Genomic DNA, 19,435 nt, shown 5'->3' with positions numbered 1-19,435 from the left:
TTTCCTTCATCAATTTTCATTATATTAATTTACATTTAACGTCTTTTTGATAAACGTTATTAATAAAGCTTTAGTATGTTTTACAATATTGTATCAGGAGTATAGAAATATATCATTGAAATTTTTTAATAGCAGAATTAATATTTTTTATAATAAAAATAAATGAATACTTTTATGTTTGTAACATGGTAGTAATCATTTCGAATAAATCCTTTAAGGAATAAGAAAAATTATTAATATTCATATACATATACTCAAATTATAATTTTTAAATTCTTTTAATGCATATTAAGTTATTTAAGATTATATTTTTTGAATTTGTTTATGCTTATGGAATTATTTAACTATGCTCTGTTTGGAACCTCGCATTTATTTATTATAAAAATCTTGAAAATTAATTCTTGATTTTATATATATATATATATATTATATAAATATTTTTTATAATAAAAATTTTATAATTTTACTAGAAATAATATACATTTTATTATATAAATACATATATATATATATAATAAAATGTATATTATTTCTAGTAAAAAATAATACAATACAGAAGCAAACAATATTAAAAGAAAATAAAATGTTCAATTTTTATAGGAAATTTAATTTTTGAATTTAAAAGCAAATAATATATTGATGAAAACCAGAAAGAACAGGTTTTCCTTTTAAAAAAGTAATTTAGATTAGAAAAATAAGAGAGAAAATCCAAAAGATCGTGTTCTGATGATTTGATATTTTTATGAATTTTCGCAATAAACGGAACACTCGCAGCAAATTTCGTATATGAAAAATTCAGGAAGAAAATGTGATAAATTTCCCATGAGTCTATCACTTGTCATTATTCATACAAATAAAAGGACGCAGACAAGCAAAATCATATTGCTTATTTCGACGGATAAATTGCATATTTTTAAACCATTGTGTATAGCTGCTCTGATATTATTAAATATTACCAAATTCCACGACTATCGAAACATTATGAAACATTATCCCGATAAATATGTCGTTTAATTACCGATCGCAAAGGATCGCGATGAAATACGCGTCACAATTTATAATATATATGCGTTCAAGCATTTATATCGAAAAATTTGTCGAAGTCATTTTTCACAAATAAAGCTTTATTAACTACTTGCTATCCGTTTCGTAGATGTCAATAGAATTTGACATAATAAAACAGCCATTTTTTTTATATCAAATCACACAACTGAGACGCAATGCAACATTGATATTCATGAGAAAAGGTACATAGCCGTTTATGGATAGGTTGTCGAAGAATTTCATTGTAAATTAACCAAGGACTCGGTTAAAATGAATGTCTATTAGATTCAATATATTTAATGATGACAATTAAATGGATACCTACATATTTGTCATCCTCTCAGATAATCGTGTAAAAAATAATCTAAAAAGTCCACGTAATATATATATATATATAATGAAGTATTGCCATTTTTATGGGAATATTTTTCAACAGACTTTAATATAATATCATGACGCAAAAGCACCGAAAAACCGAACCTTACGCTTTAAACAAGGTTTAATTTCGGCAGAAAACTAACTAGGTTTAGGATAGCCATGAGAGTCGCCTGTCTCACAGAACAAATAATTTAAATATTAAAAATACATTTTTTTTGAATGACAGTTGTAGCAACGATACTGACAACCAATCGATAATTATGATTAAACAATTTTTTGACATTATTAAACAATATTAATACAAACAAAAAAATCTCAATAAACAATTTAAAAAAAAAACGGACAATAACGATCTGGTAAGTTGTATGTGTATATATACATATTCAGTAATCGTCACTGTAATCGAATTAAAACTGCAATTAAATGTTTCGCGTTGCCTGAAATAACATGCTACAAATTACGAAGAACTAAAAAGGAAATTTTTTTTAATACGTTGCTCCAGTACGTTGACAGTAATACATCATTCAGATCGATTAAAAAGATAAGTCGGACTGTCAAAACGCACTTGTCAATGGTCTACAGATGGCATCGGACAATTTGTATCGCGGTTACATCATATATATATCAAAATAAACAACGGTAGTTAAAACGGTTACTACCAGCTTTAAAAGAAGATAATAATCATCAATATAATAAACGATATATGGGTTTGCTAACTAGTAACACATGACTTTTTTTTTCTTTAATTGAAATAGGCAAAATCGCTAGAAATACATTAAAGCATAACAGTGACTATATTAATCATATTTCTCTCTGCCTATTCTTTTTTTTTTTTTTACCTTCAACACATACATATCCGCACAGTCGTACATACGCGTCCGTGCATACACACTCGCACAAATTACACACACTCCCTTTTCACTCTTCCCCTTTCATTCTTCCTGCCTCTCTACATTCCTTTTTGTCCCTTGCTCCTATCACTCCGTCTTTCTCATTCGGTCTCTTGTTCCCGACACATCCAGCATACAGTAACAGTTATACATATATACCGAGCAGAATGGCCATGTGCCATTTCGTAAGACTAGCGGAGGCCTGTACTAATGTGAGCTGTGCTAAAGGAATTGGGCAATAGTAGAATCCCTTAGAGGTCTCAGCAAAGGAAGATTTTTGTTTTTTTTTTCTTCTTTTTTTTTTTTTTTTCATTTTTAACGCATCGAAGCACAGTACATGTAAAGGCCTCTATCTCAAGTTCCCGCGTTGCATTCGGAAAATTTATATACACACACACATATATATATATATATATATATATATATATATACACATATATATATACATATATATATACATATATACATATATATATATATATATATATATATATATATATATTATATATATCGCTTCTTCGCAGTATCTTTCCACATTATTTTCACTTTGCTTCCGCTGCGAGGCACATATCATAGTAATATCATGCACACGCTCAGATAGCGAGAATATTTGATATCTTATTTAATATACGCAAGTATGTCGTACATCAAAAACATCATATATAGTTCCACTCACGTTTTTTTTTTTTTTCTTTCAATTCACTTCCCTCGCACCTTCACGATAAATGTCTGGCAATGACGCGCGCATTTCACAGCAAATTATATTCGTAATAATAACGATGCAAAACTCTGCACTATAAACAGTACTCAGCGTTAAAACTAAGAGCGAACGCAGATTGACCGGAGAATATAGAAGCGTGTGAGCCGAACGTTGCGTTATTGATCCGAATGCACAGGAGGAACCGTTGAGTTTTCGGCAATGGTCGAATGGTGCGGCTCCGCCGTCGGAGGCGTATCGTCACGCGAATTCGTCACGTGAGACGTAGCGGGTGTCGCCGGCTGAGATTGCGTCGTGGGTGGCGTGTATATCAACCGATATCCAGCTGGCAGAAAGAAGCCGCCATGGGGCGTGCAGCTGAAAGTCTGAAAATTCGGTAGCGGCTGGCCTTCGTGATACTGGATGTAAGCGCCCGTCGTGCTAGATATCGATAAGGGCGCGGGCGCAGATAGCGGTCCGGTTGTCGACGGAATATTTGTTCCCTCTGATAATATAGGAGCGAATTGGTACTGCGTTGGATTCACAACCGCTGATCCGTGCGTCGTATCGATGCCTTCGGATACATCATTCGAACAGTTATTACCCTGCTGAGAAATTACACTTTGCATATTTTCAGAAGGCACTACTGGAATTGGTATAACGTAAGCATGCGGTATTCCAGCCGATGCCTGCTGCGGTTGAAGCTGCAATGGAGTCTGCTTCAATTTCTGCATAGCTAGCCGTAAAGTTTCATCTGTGTCTGGATAGTTGCTCGATCCTTTCTGTAATGGAGTCTGCGGCGCTGTGCTGAACATCAGATAATCTTCTGTTCCTGGAATTCTAGATCCTATCAAATGATAAAGTGACATTTAATATACATTGTATATATCATAATTGTGAATTTAATGCGTGTTACTAACCAGAAAGATTTGTTGCAACCGTATGATAAAGCAACGGATGATGTTGATGTTGATGAAGCGCGCTTGCTTGTTGCTGTTGCTGAATAAGCAATTGCAGCTGATGTTGTTGGAAACGTTCCAATTCTTCCCTATGTCTTCTTTGCAATGTTTCTAGTTCCAAAGTTTGTCTACACATAATAAAAAAAATCTTTCTTTATATCATTTAAAAAATAAATCATTCATGAATTTTTAATAAAAAAGGAAAGCAAATATGTTAAAAAATAAATTTGTTTTTTAAATATTACATTTTATAATTTTACCTTTTTATAAGCAATTGATATTCTTCACTTGGTGTAAGAGCCACAAATCGTTCTTCCTTTTCAGACTATGATATGAGAAATAATAAATTATTTTTATTCCACTTCTATTCTACTTACATTATTGTTATTGTAATTAACTTAATTTTTATTTTCAGATTTTTAATAATTATAAGCTATAAAACTTACTTCAATATTTGAAACATTAGTACCATGTGATGCTTGTACAATTGGCGGTACAGAATTTTCTCGACTATGAGGTACTTGTCCAGGTACACCTACAATTAAATATATGTCACTGTTTTATGTGTGTGTGTGTGTGTGTGTGTGTGTGTGTGTGTATATATATATATATATATATATATTTGTGTATATATATATATATATTTTTTTTTTATGTATTACTTAATAATTATCTTCTAATTATCTTGATTTTCATCGTTTATGTGAAATCTCTTACCATGTAGATCATCTGTATGATGAGAAAGAATTTGCCGTTCTGAAATTTTTAATTCTTCCGTTTGTTGTAATTGAGACCTTACAACATCAACAAGCTGTTGATTCATAGCAACATTGGCATGAATAGGCGGGCCCGCAACTTTGGAAACCACAAATCTTGATATCTTTCTGATAGGTTGGGTAGGATTTACCTTCTACATCAACATTGAAATTGATATTAGAGATAAAAAAGTAAAAATATATGCGCGAGTGTAATCAATAAACGCGAGATACATATAAAGATAAGATAATGTAATAGATATTATCAAAAATTTTACAGGAAATAGATATTACCTCAGTACTGTCTTGAAGTTCCGTCTGAATTGGAGTATCAGTACCAGACCGCGGTGCCACAATATTAGGAGTGACAGTAGCTACAGGCACTACTGACACTGGTTGAATGGTCGTCAGCAAATTTTGCACGGATTGTTGCGCTTGCACTGGTATAGGCGGTGTCAATGGCTGCGTCGGAGCTATTGTAAAAACCGAGCCTCTGTGATGAATCTTTGCCAATTCCTGCTCCAGTTCTTGCAAACGGGACCCTGGTCTTTGAGTTCGTATCTTTACATTTTCTTTACTTGGGCTCATAGTTTCGGACCCCGTGGGAATCCCCGGTGTTGGACTGTCGAGAGAGCTATCCACATTCTGAAAACAATTTTATATACAGAAATTTCCAAATGAGGGAATTATCAGTTAAGCGCGTCAAATATATAAACTTACAGTTTGCGACAGTATACCAGAATTGTCTTGAGTGATAGTGGAGCCTTCGATAGTCACGTCAGCCTGCGTTTCGGTAAGAATATTAGAGGAATGTATTGTTGTTTGAGGAGATAACGGGCATGTGACATTCGCGGACGAAACTGGCATGCCAATATTAAATAATTTCTGCTGCAAAGAATGCATGTATGCGTCGTATCCTCCTACCATCTGATTATTATGAGGCGTGGCAGGATAACTTATAGGTGGTGTACCGACGTTCAGCGACTCTGACGGTTGACTGGTCAATTGCACAAGTTTCTGATGTAAATCAGCTATGGTTTGAGGTCCTGTACTACTTCCAACATTCCCAACGTTGCTTACATCTGACACTTTATCCAATGAATTCTGTTGACTGAGTTTACGATGTTGTTGTTGTTGTTGTTGTTGCTGCTGGTGCTGGTGCTGCTGCTGCTGTGATAGTGATAACTGTTGTTGTAGAACCGATGTAGAATCGATAGATTCTACAAGAGTGTGCTCGGGTGTCACATCATGACTGGAATTCTCATTTTCAGACGCAAGTAATTGGCAATCGGAACTAATACGATGTATGCTAAAATGATAAATGAAACTTAATGCAAACTACATAAAATATTTGATATATATCTTGTTTTTTCTCTTCTTGTTAATGAAAATGAAAATAATAATACATACCAATTTATGCTTAAAGATTCTGGATTGTCAGTTTCAAAAAGCTTTGCTGGATGTTGTTCCGGAAGCTTTAAATGTAAATGTGATTGATCCAACGCGATAGAAGATTCGCCATGTTGTTGTTCCTGCATAGCCTGATGTACTTGTGATTGCAAAGGAATTTGTTGCAACTGTAACTGATTTGGGAGCGGTTGCAACTGATTTGGTTGCATATGTCGTATTGACTGCTGCAGAGGAGTTTGATTAGCTGAGACGATCCATTTTCCTTGAGTAGTTGGTTGACTTGATACATTTTGAAGAATGGACTGCATCATCTGTGACTGAGTGTCAATTTGTTGAGGAACCGGAATCGACTGCGATATAGGTTGGACTTGATTCTGGTGAAGCACCTGTTGATTTTGAAACGCTTGCTGAAAGTTCGGCTGTCCCTGATAATTTTGATGCACAATCTGCCCTTGATAATTGTGTTGAATGGGCGGTTGAATTTGTATCTGACTCACTTCTGGTTGTATAGGCTGAAAATATTGCTCAGATTGCACAGGTTTATAGTCGACTGATGCGGGAGCGACGACGTTAGGAACAGTGACTGGTTCGTGGCTAGTCAAAGGATGCGGCGTAGCAGACTTAGATTTCGGATTTGAGAGTATATTCGCCAAATTTTGCGCAAGATCTGGAAGTGTCGAGGATACTTCTTTTGTCTTAATAGTGACTTTGGGTGTGGAAATGTCTGTGACAACCGAATGTGCAGAAGTAGGCACCGGTATAGACGGAGGTAAAGTTCCTGAAACATGTTGCACGTTTTGATGGGAAGGCTGAGCGCTTTCTATAATACCTTGTGACAACGACATTGTAACGGGAACATCTTGCGGAAGGACATGCATATGTTGCATATGCGTTATAGGTATAGTAGTCGTATTCACAGCTTGTCGCTTTTCTTCAACTATGCCAGATGATTCTGAAAGTTGAGAATCCGATGACATATTGGACGTAGTGGATAAATTCGACACCCTGCGATTTCGGTCATCCATAGTTGTCGGTTGTATCGGCTGTATATGACCCGATAACATTACATACTGCTGTGTCGGAGGCTGCACCTGTTGCGGGATGAATTGCTGCACTGCCGGACGTTGGGCTTGTATCTGTTCCGGCTGTATATGTGTTTGCATCACGCCCTGCTGCATAGGAATCTGCTGATGTGGCTGTTGCATCACAACATTAGACTGTATTATCGCTTGATTTGGATATTGTGCCTGCGTTTGAATCCCATTCGAATGGAGTGGTTGAGACTGCATTTCCTTCTGCGAATTAATCGGTACGAAATGCTGCATACCAGTTTGAGGTGGTACTTGTTGGGATGTTTGTTGCGATGTTATTGTGGATCCCTGAACGATTATAGTATGTTGATTCGATTGTCCAATAGTTGTAGTTTGCACGTGTCCCGTTACCTGCTGCAAAGTTTGCACTTGAATGATGCTCTGCTGCAATCCGATCGGCTGCTGGCTTGGCTGTAAGATCTGTTGCGTACTATCTGTCTGTTCCATGTTATACGGAATATTTTGAACTATTGTCTCGTTATTGCTAGCTGGTTCGTGCGACGTCACGTTCTGAATTTCCGAAACATTCGCGTCTACGTGTTCTTCGCTTTTCATTGCAAGCTCCGTATTTGCAGCAGACATGACAAACTGAGATGCTGACTGCAAGATCGCGACATTTGTACGATCTACATTCTCACCAACGATAGAAGCTTCCTCTTCAGCTGCGATATTTTTTTGTTCGACTACAGGACTAACTAAGAAACGAGAAACTTTTCGGACCGGTGTCGGTACCATCAAAGTCGATATCTCTGCAACGTCGGATGTATTTGTCTCTTTCCCAGATTCTTTCACATCTATTTCTTGCTGCTCTTGAGATTCTTTTGATGCTTCATTCGCCTGACCTGTGTTCGTATCTTGTATTTGAGTCTGAGCATGCATAGATGTTTGATAAGATTTAAAAGCTGAATTACTGGTGTCATCTTGAATATTATGATGTGCTTCTAGAACTGTTTCCACAGACGTTGCGGAAACGATAGTTTCCTGATTGTCCGTTGGATCACTTGGTATATTCGTGGGTGTTAAAGTATCAGTATTTTGCGTAGATGTGGATGATCTTCTGGAAGCCTCCGCTGACGTATTTTCAACACCTACTTGACTATCGGGAGTTTGAGCGACTTGTTGCTTCTCCAATGTGGTATTAGCGATATGAGAAATAATCTGATCGATTGGCAACAATTTCGTCGGAGTAGAAGTATTTGACGTTTCGTCTCTCTGAAATAGATCAAATATTCGTTATTATGAATACTAACTAACACTAAACGTATAAGATAAATAATGACCTGTACATATACATATACATATGCATGCATACATATATACATACATACATATATATACATATATATATATATATATATATATATATAAAAAGATATGTTAACAATTATGTTAACAAAATATATTAACAATATGTTAACAATTTTGCATCACAAAAACATCAAAATATATTATATATTATTAAATTTGTTTTGTAGAAAATATTTTAAAAATATAATATCTACAAAAAATTATTATGAAAACATTCCTTATTTTTATGTAGAACTGAACTAGAAATATAAAGTAACAACCATATCGTGCAGTAAAATATGATGCAAAATATATTTATGTATATATAAATGATGTATATATAAATGAGAACATAATGAATATATGTAGTATGACTATTTTATTGCAATATTTATAAAATAGTCCTAATCAAAATTTTTGTAGAACAGTAAATTTTCATAAAATAAAAATACGCGCAGAATTTTATCCATACACAAATCAATACAGTTGATGAATACAGCACACATGATAATAATATGCGTGATTTCTTTGACATATACACTGTATTATAATGATGCAAGGTGATCTGTGAAAAGAAAAATGTAAAAACATATAAAAAATAGAATCTCAAGAAAGTTCTGACATTTTCAAAAAATTTCTATATACAAAAAAAAATCAATTTCTTCAAAATTCGTTTCTTTATAATATAAAAGAAATAGACGTTGCAAAGAAATAGTCTTTTTTTAAATCTCAAAGCTTTCTTAGATTTCTGTACACATAGTATGAACCTATAACAAGACAAAATAATAATGGTTTAACAAATGTTTGAATCTGGGCATAAATTGGTTGCAAGTGTAATAAAAATATATGAGATGCGTAAGCGTCCACGATTATATAATTGTGAAATACAGGAAAAACGGGAGAAAGGACGGTGGGATCGATGAACTCACCGAACGGTGTCTACGGTGGACTTTGTACGACGATCGGTGGCTGCTTTGACGTGTTAGCGAGCCATGTCTCACCTGCTGCGTCCAAAACCATATACACCAATTATATGCATACCCTTGATTCTATATTGAAAATGTATGATCCACACACAAAGCCCCCTATGTTATTTTAATATTATTGCCCTGGATAATTCAATTTTAAATGGAAATGCAAATTGGATCATTTGAAGAGAAAATGATCGCATTATTTATGCAGGTCATTATATATTGGACGCATCTGCATGTTTAAAGAATACATAAAAGTTTCACGCATAAAAGATAAAAGCGCCCATAAAGATATTAATGACAGAATTCTGTAAAATGTGATGTAAACGCCATTTATCATATGTCACATTTTTATAATACGATGACATTAATACTTAATTTATTTTTTGATAGCTACAAAGATTATACCTTAGCTGTATCGAGACTGTGGTCGCGATCTCTAGGACGTCGGCTTGTAACCGGGCTTCCACCAGCAGATTGATCAGGCGGACCGTGTGCTACTAAAGGTAGAGCACGCGTAGGATCCAAACGCAATTGTTTAACAATGTCTTCGATTAATTCTACGAATGTCTCACATTGAGATTGCGGCAGCAGATTTTCCGCAACCTGCACATGTCGAAAGAGGAAAAAGAATTATATCAGATAAAAAGTAATTTACAAGGCAAAATGTATGTTAAAAGATATATTCTTACCAAGTTATTGGCAATATCCGTAGGTACCATATCATCTCGATCAAATTTAAAAGTAACAGTCTTTTGTTTGCTCGTATCCAACTGGCATTCGACAGTCATTGATTGTCCCTCGCCGCTACTGACAGACAAAACTGTTAATTTAATGCCCGGCTTCTTACGCTTAGTTCCTGAACGTTTTATCCGACTTCTCTCGGAAGTAGTAACACATTCAGAATTTTCTGGCGTAACTCTGAAAAATAAAATACTCAATTAAATTCATCATCTCTTCACTCATCTTTATCCTATCTTATCTTACCCCTCATTAGATGTCCCAGTCAACTGTTGTGCAACTCCCGTGGCAACTAGAGGAGCACAATTAGCAGTGACAATTTCTGATTGTAAATTAATTTGTGGATCTGGTGGCAGAGATTGTATCGAATCCATCGTATCTTGTTTCACTAAGGAAGATCTATCGGTCGCGGGGCATTGATCCGGAATGAAATGTTGATGTTGCGGTTGTAGATTGGTAGATGATTGTGCTGAGACGTTCGTGATATTTGGCGTCATTGAAATAGAATTAGGCATGATATTTGCGCCTTGCGAATACTGCATTTGTACAAGAATATTTTGTTGCGACTGAGGCTGTGGACCAGTATTGCCGATTAAAACAGGTGCGCTCTGCATATTGGGGATTGTCGAACTTGCAACATTTTGCATATGTGTTACAGCCGACGAACTATTGACACTTATGCCCGACGGTATAGACGTTTGAACCTGACCGGCCGATTGAATGTATTGTGACTGTGAGGATGCGGGCATCGTGCTCGCAGGTAAATTCGTGTGAGAATAAATCTGCGTGGCGGTTTGGGTGGATGATAAGATTTCTACATGACCAGGAGGATTAGTAGATGTGGTGTACGTGTGAAATATTTGTTGCGGCATGGTTTGTGGATATAAAGAACCCGTTGTAACATATCCCGAAGAACTAGGAGCGCCTTGCTGATAATATTGCTGATTTTGAACAGGCGGCGAACCAACGGCATGTTGATGCAGCTGCTGAACGTGCTGGAGTTGCGGTTGCGTTGCGTATTGCTGTTGTGGCGCGTGTTGCTGAAGTTGCTGGTGCATATGCTGCTGTTGTGACAACATCTGCATTTGAGGTTGTATCTGTTGTTGCATCTGATGAGAAATCTGTTGCGGAACACTCATCTGATTTAACTGTATATATTGCTGTTGTTGATGCACGACCTGCTGCGGTTGCTGATGCACAACTTGTTGCGGTTGCTGGTGTACAACTTGTTGCGGTTGCTGGTGTACAACTTGTTGAGGTTGCTGGTGCACAGCTTGCTGCTGTTGCGACTGCATTTGCTGCGATACCTGAGGAAACTGAGGCTGAGCCTGAACGTTTTGCGGAGTCGAACATTGCGAAGAATTTGCATTTAAGCTCTGCGGAACGTGCTGAGAATACTGTTGCTGCTGCTGATATTGCTGCTGTATTTGTTGTTGATATTGAATTTGCTGAGCCTGTTGAGGTTGTACAACCGATGTTTGCTGTTGGATTATCGGTTGCTGTTGGACCAATTGAACTTGCTGCGCTTGTAAATTATGCTGTTGAGCTTGTTGAGCAGTCGATTGTAATTGCTGTTGTTGAATGGGCATTTGAGTTTGTTGCAATTGCATCGGCACTTGATTTTGCATTTGTATACCAATATTAGATTGAATTTGTTGCTGCTGTTGTTGCTGCAATTGCATTTGTTGAAGAAGCAGTTGCTGCTGTAACAAATTTTCAGCGTTCGCAGCATTAGCTGTGACTTCTGTGGCTATAGCGGCGGTTTCCCTATCCAAGCGTTCCTTTTCTTCTTTGGCTTTGCGTTCTTCTCGTTCTCGCAATAGAGTGGTAATTTGCGATTTCAACATCTTTGCCACCGCTTTAGCATCCTCCTCTAATATAAGGCTAGATTTTGCCATTTCTAACGCTACTTCTTCCGCATTATCAGCCTGTATGTCAAAGTCAAATTGTATTGCCTCGTTCTCTTTATGTTTGTTACTACGCTTCTTAGGATCCAGCACCCGCAACCTAAATTCAACACGCGAGAGTTCGGCATCCGCAACCGCCGAATCTCGTGATACCATCTCTAATTTCAATCCAACATCATCAGCAAAAAATTCATGATTGAGTAAATCCTTAACGAGCGGCCGTTCTTCCTTCTTCAAGCGTATGCACATTTCTATGATATCACGTACCTCCGGATTTTCAACTTTATCATAGCTCTGTGGTTTAACACCCTATAATATAAATTGATAGTCAGAAGATCACATTCCTTCGCGTTACACATTAGATTATATTCAGATAATTATCTCTTCTACACAAAAGTTAGTATCATAGATTACTAATATTGTGCATAAAAGTTTAAAATTACAATATATGCTTACCGATACTACGCGTTTATATATCTGTGCTGGTCCTGTACATTCGGAATATGGATATTCACTAGTAGCCATCTCAAGCATACACATTCCAAAAGCATAAACATCCACTGACTCGTCATAATGCTCCTCGTACATTTCAGGTGCCATAAATTCCGGTGTACCAATAACGCTCTTTGCAAAACTACGATTCTTCAATGTTGCTAGACCTAAATCACCAATTTTCACACTTCCCGTCGTACCCGTGATAAAAATATTATCACATTTCAAATCGCGGTGAATAATAGGCGGTGATCTAGAATGAAGGAAGCTCAGGCCTTTCAAAATTTGCCGACACCAAGATTTTACTACTTTGGGATTAATCTTCTTAAATCTTCTTAGATACCTATTATAATGCAATCAGTTATAAAAATAACGGTCTATTTATTTTGTATTACTCTATAAACAATAAGCAGCTTACGTTTTCAATGTTCCTGATGTCATAAGTTCAGTGACTAGTACAATATATTTTCTACGGGTAAGTGTAACTTCCCAATAATCATAAAACCTTACAATATTCGGATGTTGTAATCCCTTCAACATTTCAGCTTCTTCCCTGAATCTCAATCTCTCTGTTTTATTCAACTTTTTCTCCTATAAGACACATAAATATGAAAAATAATTTTAAATCCATCATGAATTAAATAATGAATTTTTTTTTTTAATTAACGTGTGTTAAAATATTTTCATATCTTGAAAAGATATTTTACTGACCTGCAATTCACACCAGGCAACAGCTACACCCGTTTGAGTGTCTAACCCGCGATAAACAGTCTTGAAACTACCACGACCGATTTCTTCTTCAAATTTCAAAAATCTTCCATCTGGTGAAATACCCACAGCTTTCTCTTCATCATCGTCATCCTCAACAGCCTGCACTTTTACCTTCATTAATAAATTTTGCACCTCCTCCATCGCCATTGTTTTCTGCGACAATTTCTCATCCGCTTTAAAGTTTTCATCGAGCAATGGACCGATAAAACCTTCCACCGTTTCTTCTTGCGTAACTATATCCTTTTCAGGATGCTCCCTCATCTCTGTTTCGTCTCTTAAACTTGTACCTGCCTGCACCTTTTCCATTTCAGTATCCAATGGCGGAACTTTACCTAATTTACTTAACGATTCGTGAAGCGCTTGTGCTGCAACTATATCACTGATACTAGTGCCATCGTCATCGTATATCGTCACTCTTTCCTCCTCTTCTTCTTTTTCCACTTCTACCGTCTTGGTATCTGCATCCGTTACCTGCTCTACTACTTTCGATGTTACAAATCTCGAACCTTTGATTACTTCCTCACTTAAAGCTGCGTTATTCTTTATCTTCGTTACCTTTTCACTCTTATCACTGCTTACAATCTTCAAAGTATTTGTAATTTCTTTATCTGCACCATCATCATCGCCCTCCATGCACTCTATAGATTTTCTACTTTTCTCTTGTTTATCTTTACTATTCATGGAATTCATTTCTGTGTCTGCTGATATCGTAGTATCATCTAAGTCTTTTTCTATATTAGCTGTTTCAATGTCTTTATTACTATGATGTTCAATCATTTTCTCTATAGAATTTGGATTTTTAAATTTCGAAATTTTTTGATCACTACTAACAGATTTGGCGCCAAAAGTAGAGCTCGACAATGATTTTTGTTTATCATTTATAATACTTTCCTGATTGATCGCGTGTAATTTATGTACTGCAGACGATTTTATTGTCGCAGCATTCTTTTGTTCAAACTCATTTAAAATTACATGTTGTACATCTGCCACTTTCCTTGATGAATCAGTACATTCCGCGAGAATATCACGTTCCACATTTGCTTCCTCATCCTTGCTAAATTTTGCCGACTTCACTTTACTAACTGGTGTAGAAGGTGTAGAACTAGATTCTATATACAATAAAAAAAATTCCGATAAATTTATACATAAATTATATTACGCAAATTTACGTTATAGCTTTTAATTTTAAAAATTCTACCTGAAGTCGCGAATGCATTTTCTGTTGCTGCGATTGCTTCTTCAGCATCACTGAAACTGCGATCATTTTCATGATCTAAGGATGATGAATTCACACTTTGAGTAGATGATCGATCAGAGATACGCAGAGCAGACAGTACTTTCTTTTTAGAGGATGGTGAACTAGTCGCGAGACCGTTGCTAGTTACAGAGAAAGAATCGGTATTCTGATCATGTCGCTGTGTTCGAATTTGCTTTTTAGAGATGCTGGCAGAGCGACTTATGTTAGATAATACCTGTATAAAACATAAAATAATATTAAATCATGTTTCGTATAACAATTTGAAGTGCATGATAATATTTTTTGATCATGTTATACAATCAATATTTGGATATTTTCGTGTTAATTTATTTATCCAATCACAATTGAATTAACCTTTCTATCACCAGTAGTGTTGACACTAGGACCTGCCTGCGCGACGATAGATAACTTTCTTTGGCGTTTATGATTGTGTGCATGGATCCTTTGAGTCGTTACAACTGCGCAAGGGCCTCCACTTTCTTGAGAGGCTAAGTGGCCCACTGCCAAACTAATGCCACTTTGGCTGCCAGTGCCTCCACTGGCCACCAGCTTAGGACATAAACTAGATAAGCCACCACTAGTTCCACCTGAAGAACGTTGCCTGTTTGTCTCATACCTGAAATCCCATTTTATAGATTATTTTATCTTAAAGATAAAAAATATGTTTTATTTCATTAGAGTTATTCATATAAAACAATACCGTTTTCTAATTTTTTTTTTATATTTATTTTATTTGGATCTTGGGAATAAAACTGAGGATTTAATTTATAGTTTAAAATATATAATTGATAATATATAAGTTAATAAAAAGCTTGTTTTCATGAAATTTTATGTTTTTTAAATGTTTTTAATTACAAAATGAAAAAAGCGATATGTCTGTATATGTACAAAAAAATATTCTAGATATAGACATTAAATAACTCATCACTAAATAATGTCATATCTCTCTTTAAGAATTTTAAATAATTTATCTCACAATTATTTGAACAATGTGTACATACAAAATTCTCCAAGAAAAATGTATAACACTTATAAATACTTATGAAAAGGATTATTTAATATCTATATCTAAAATATCATTTTTTTTTAATATATAGAAAAGCTCTGATAGAGCTATAAAATACAGAGGAATCATATTTGTTATTTCTAAATCTATCATATACAATCCATAGCATATATTTTCTTTATATTGCATAGTCACTTATGTTTATTAATACAAACTACTTATTTAGTATAAAGCAATTTTAATCACATTAGTGCATAAGCTTATTGTGTAATTATAATATATTATAATATATAAGTATATTCTCGATTATTAAAAAAAAAAAATAAGAATCTCAAAATGTATTTTCAATTTCAAGATAATACCATACCATCATTTAAATTTAATAAAAATAATGGTGGCAATAAATAAATAAATTTATTTTCATTCTTGAGTTATCGAGAATTTACTATAGTAACACAGTTACATAAATGCGCAATTAATAATAGAATTTTGTAAAGCAAAATACTTCAAGAAAATAAAAAGAAATTGTTGTAATCAATTAAAAAAGATTAATATAGACTAGACCAAAGAAATAGTTTATAAATTAATAATAAGATGTAACAAATGACAATGTAAGAAGCATGATTTTTGATACAGACATCATTATACCTGTCCTGCCTGCTATGGCCAGATGAGAGGAATCCACGCACTGTATTGCCTATAGCTGCTCTCTTTTTAGTCTCCCTATTTTTTTCTTTGTGCCCCCCAGATCCAGTGCTCACCTGATGATCCTGACGAGTACCTTTATCAACAGTACCCTACAACAGTGCAAAAAATATAAAGAAGAAATTATTTTAAAATGTGGTATTTATATTTCTGATATTTTAAATATCACAGTAAATTTTTTAATGATACATTTTTGACTTCAAGTATGCTGTATAACACAATGTTTAAAATTTATCAAAGTAATAACATAACATCCTATTTTTACATTGTTGTAATTAAAAAATGCAGAAAATAAAAATATATATGTAAAATGCATATAGTAAAATCTTACCTTTAAACCAAGAAGCTTTATGTTTAAATTGGGGTTTGTATTTGTTGGAACGGGACTTAGATCACACCGAAGCCGTCTATGTGATTTTTCAACTACCGGGGGATCTTCGTCTACTTCCAAATGACTTCCAATCGAGAAAGCATGTGATTGTGTTAATATAATATCGTCTGTACTGTGCTTATAGTTGCTGTTCACTGAACTCACTGTCTTGCTGTCATTGTAGCATCTCGGCATTGCACATAACCAACTTTATTTAAAATTCTACTTCACAAAATTAGTTTCCCTATTCCTTTGCGTCTCTTTACTCAGTTTTGCTTCAATGTAAAATTAATAAGATTCATATTATTATCGCCTCCTTCAAAGCTCAAATTAAAATTTTTCTGACTGTGACTATATATTTTAATGAGCAGTCTTTGTTATAAGATTTAAAATATCCATATTCATATCTCTAACATTTTGGGCTTAGGCTGCATATTCCATGACAAACCACTGAATTGGCTAGCAAATTTCTAATGCCCAAGGAACTGAAAAAATCTGGAATCAAAACAATTTCAGTTCATTAAAATTTCATTATAGATCAATATTTCCATTTGGAAGTTTTTATTTTGTCCTAATGTAATTGCTCATTTTAAAAAGTCTTAAAAATATCTTAATCAAACATATCAAAATAATTAAAAGAAATAATTAAAGAAATAAAAAATAATGATTAATAAATTATTATTTCAACTTTTATTAAAATTTTCGAGACACTAGTAGCCTATCTAATTTAAGAAAGATATTAATATTATTCCAATGATAAAATTAGCTTTAGTATATTTGTTACACTCAGACATAAAAAATGACTTGACTATAATAAAAATATAATAATTTAATAATTGGCTCATTAATTAACTGTACATAAATCAATTAATATATGCAATATTAAATCTCGCTCAACAAATACCGTTGCCATAATTTTAGAAATTTATCCATCTTTTATTTTGCGACACTTGGCGCAAACTTGAAAAAAATATTAAAACAATTAATAAAAATTGATACGGGTGTGCTTGCATTTTACACGGAGGAATATCTCTAATTACATACCTTGACGTTATGTTACGATATATTTGATACTAATCACGAGCTACGAAAAAATTATCCGTTTAACGAGACGACGGGCGACGGGAGGTACGCAGATAAAATAGATGCGGGAGCTCTAAGCGGAGCATTACCGCAAATCAATTTGCTTTCAAGCTATGATTAACGTGTCAATCGAGGAATCGAGATGTAAGAACATTTTGATGTTTTGATCGGGAAACATACGCGCGAATACGTATCACAAACAAAGAGACCACGGAGGGACAAGTTTGTGCCGTTAAAGTCGCAGAATGTTGTTAAGTACCGTGGGGATACGCCGCTTGAAAAATATGACAATATATAGGGTGTCCCGTCCCGTCCCGACCCGACCGGATCCGACACGACACGACACGACACGCACACGGCAGCAGGCAAATAAATGCGTGTCGCACCACACACGTTAACACGACCGTCTGTTTCTACCAACACGACCTCGCGGCGCGCACGGCAACGTTGACACGACTAGAGGCCGCCGTTACACGACGATCGAGGGAGAGACCTCACGTATGCACGCACATACATACGTACACGTATGCGTACGTAAAACGCAGAGGCGTTTGCAAATCAAACGACGCATACGCGCATTCGTCGCACACGCGCAAGTACGCGCAAGTACGCGCAAGTACGAGACAGGGACGACGCATACTACACGCATACACACGAACGAATACGAAGTAGATGCGCACGCACGCACGCATGCACGCACACATGCACGATGTAGCGGAGGCGCACGGCGCACGGCGACGTTAAAGGCGCAAAGGCGCACCGCACGCGACAGACAGACAGAGAAGATATAATGTGACATCTATCCCAAAAATATCGCTCGGCGGGACACACGTTTTACGAGCGCGACGTCCCGTCGGGTAGGCGAGGTGGCGCCGAGGCCGCGGCGCCCCGCGGCACGTCATGCGGCGCGCCGTTATTTTTGACTGATAAAGTATCTCGCCAAAGTGCCTGCGCGACATACGTGTCATGCGGACGTGAGAGAGAGAGACGCAACGAACGAGGGCCAACCACCAATACCTACTTCTCGAGTCTCGGGCTTTCATGCGGGGGAGAATCGGTGTCCCGCGTCCGCTCTCTCGTGTGTTTTCGTTACCGCCGAGACGGACCCAGTCATGCTATCCACCGCGGTTGCATCGACCACGAAACGACACTCGTTTAAAGCTCCCTTAGCCAGCCGGTACTCACATTCGCGTGTCGCCAGAAAATTCGCCCCGACTACACCCAAATAACCACCATTTTTTTTTTTTTCCACCACTGAACGCTACGCACTCTCACGGTGCTATGCGCAAAGCGACAATAATGTACCAATCGACGTAGCTCGCGTGCGACTGGCTCGAGCGGCCTGAGACGTGTCGTCGAGTCTCGTGCGCATGATTCTAGGTGGTGCCGCTGCAGCCGGCCACGTCCATGGATGTATCGGATCGCTTAGACGGAGCTCGGATTGATGAAATACCGATTACGCACGGCATTCAATTTCAATCTATCCATTTCTATGTAATTTCAATGTAATTCTATCAATGTAATTAACTTTAATCGCTTAACTTTAATGTATTTTTTATACTCTTCTAATTTGTAGAACTAAAAAAGATAAAAAAAAATTAATCTACATTGATAGACATA

At 36.0% G+C, this 19,435-nt stretch overlaps 1 protein-coding gene across 8 annotated transcripts; it reads right to left on the bottom strand.

Annotated features, from left to right (window-relative positions):
- Positions 1-1,325: 1,325 nt before the first annotated feature.
- Positions 1,326-19,179, bottom strand: Wnk (Wnk kinase). Of its 8 annotated transcripts, none has more exons than XM_089079308.1 (21): positions 18,837-19,179; positions 16,694-17,227; positions 16,306-16,454; positions 15,006-15,267; positions 14,592-14,865; positions 13,334-14,502; positions 13,041-13,213; positions 12,587-12,965; positions 10,470-12,439; positions 10,175-10,403; positions 9,891-10,088; positions 9,441-9,515; positions 6,134-8,436; positions 5,648-6,032; positions 5,444-5,506; positions 5,018-5,368; positions 4,686-4,878; positions 4,415-4,503; positions 4,229-4,293; positions 3,930-4,096; positions 1,326-3,856 (listed from the first exon to the last, which is right to left on the bottom strand). In XM_089079308.1, exons 2-21 carry the CDS (start codon positions 16,925-16,927, stop codon positions 3,189-3,191), a joined length of 9,396 nt encoding a protein of 3,131 aa, XP_088935434.1. In that variant the 5' UTR covers positions 16,928-17,227; positions 18,837-19,179; the 3' UTR covers positions 1,326-3,188. The 8 variants fall into 8 exon arrangements, with proteins under 8 accessions (XP_088935434.1, XP_088935433.1, XP_088935428.1 ...); XM_089079307.1 differs by having other exon boundaries at positions 5,444-6,032; positions 16,694-16,817; positions 16,898-17,227; XM_089079302.1 differs by having other exon boundaries at positions 5,444-6,032.
- Positions 19,180-19,435: the final 256 nt, after the last annotated feature.

This window comes from Pogonomyrmex barbatus, unplaced genomic scaffold, assembly GCF_055798465.1.
Source record: "Pogonomyrmex barbatus isolate J1 unplaced genomic scaffold, ASM5579846v1 scaffold3, whole genome shotgun sequence".
Lineage (NCBI taxonomy): Eukaryota > Metazoa > Arthropoda > Insecta > Hymenoptera > Formicidae > Pogonomyrmex > Pogonomyrmex barbatus.
Note: the sequence above shows the minus strand (reverse complement) of the source record. Positions and strands in the feature narration are given on the sequence as shown.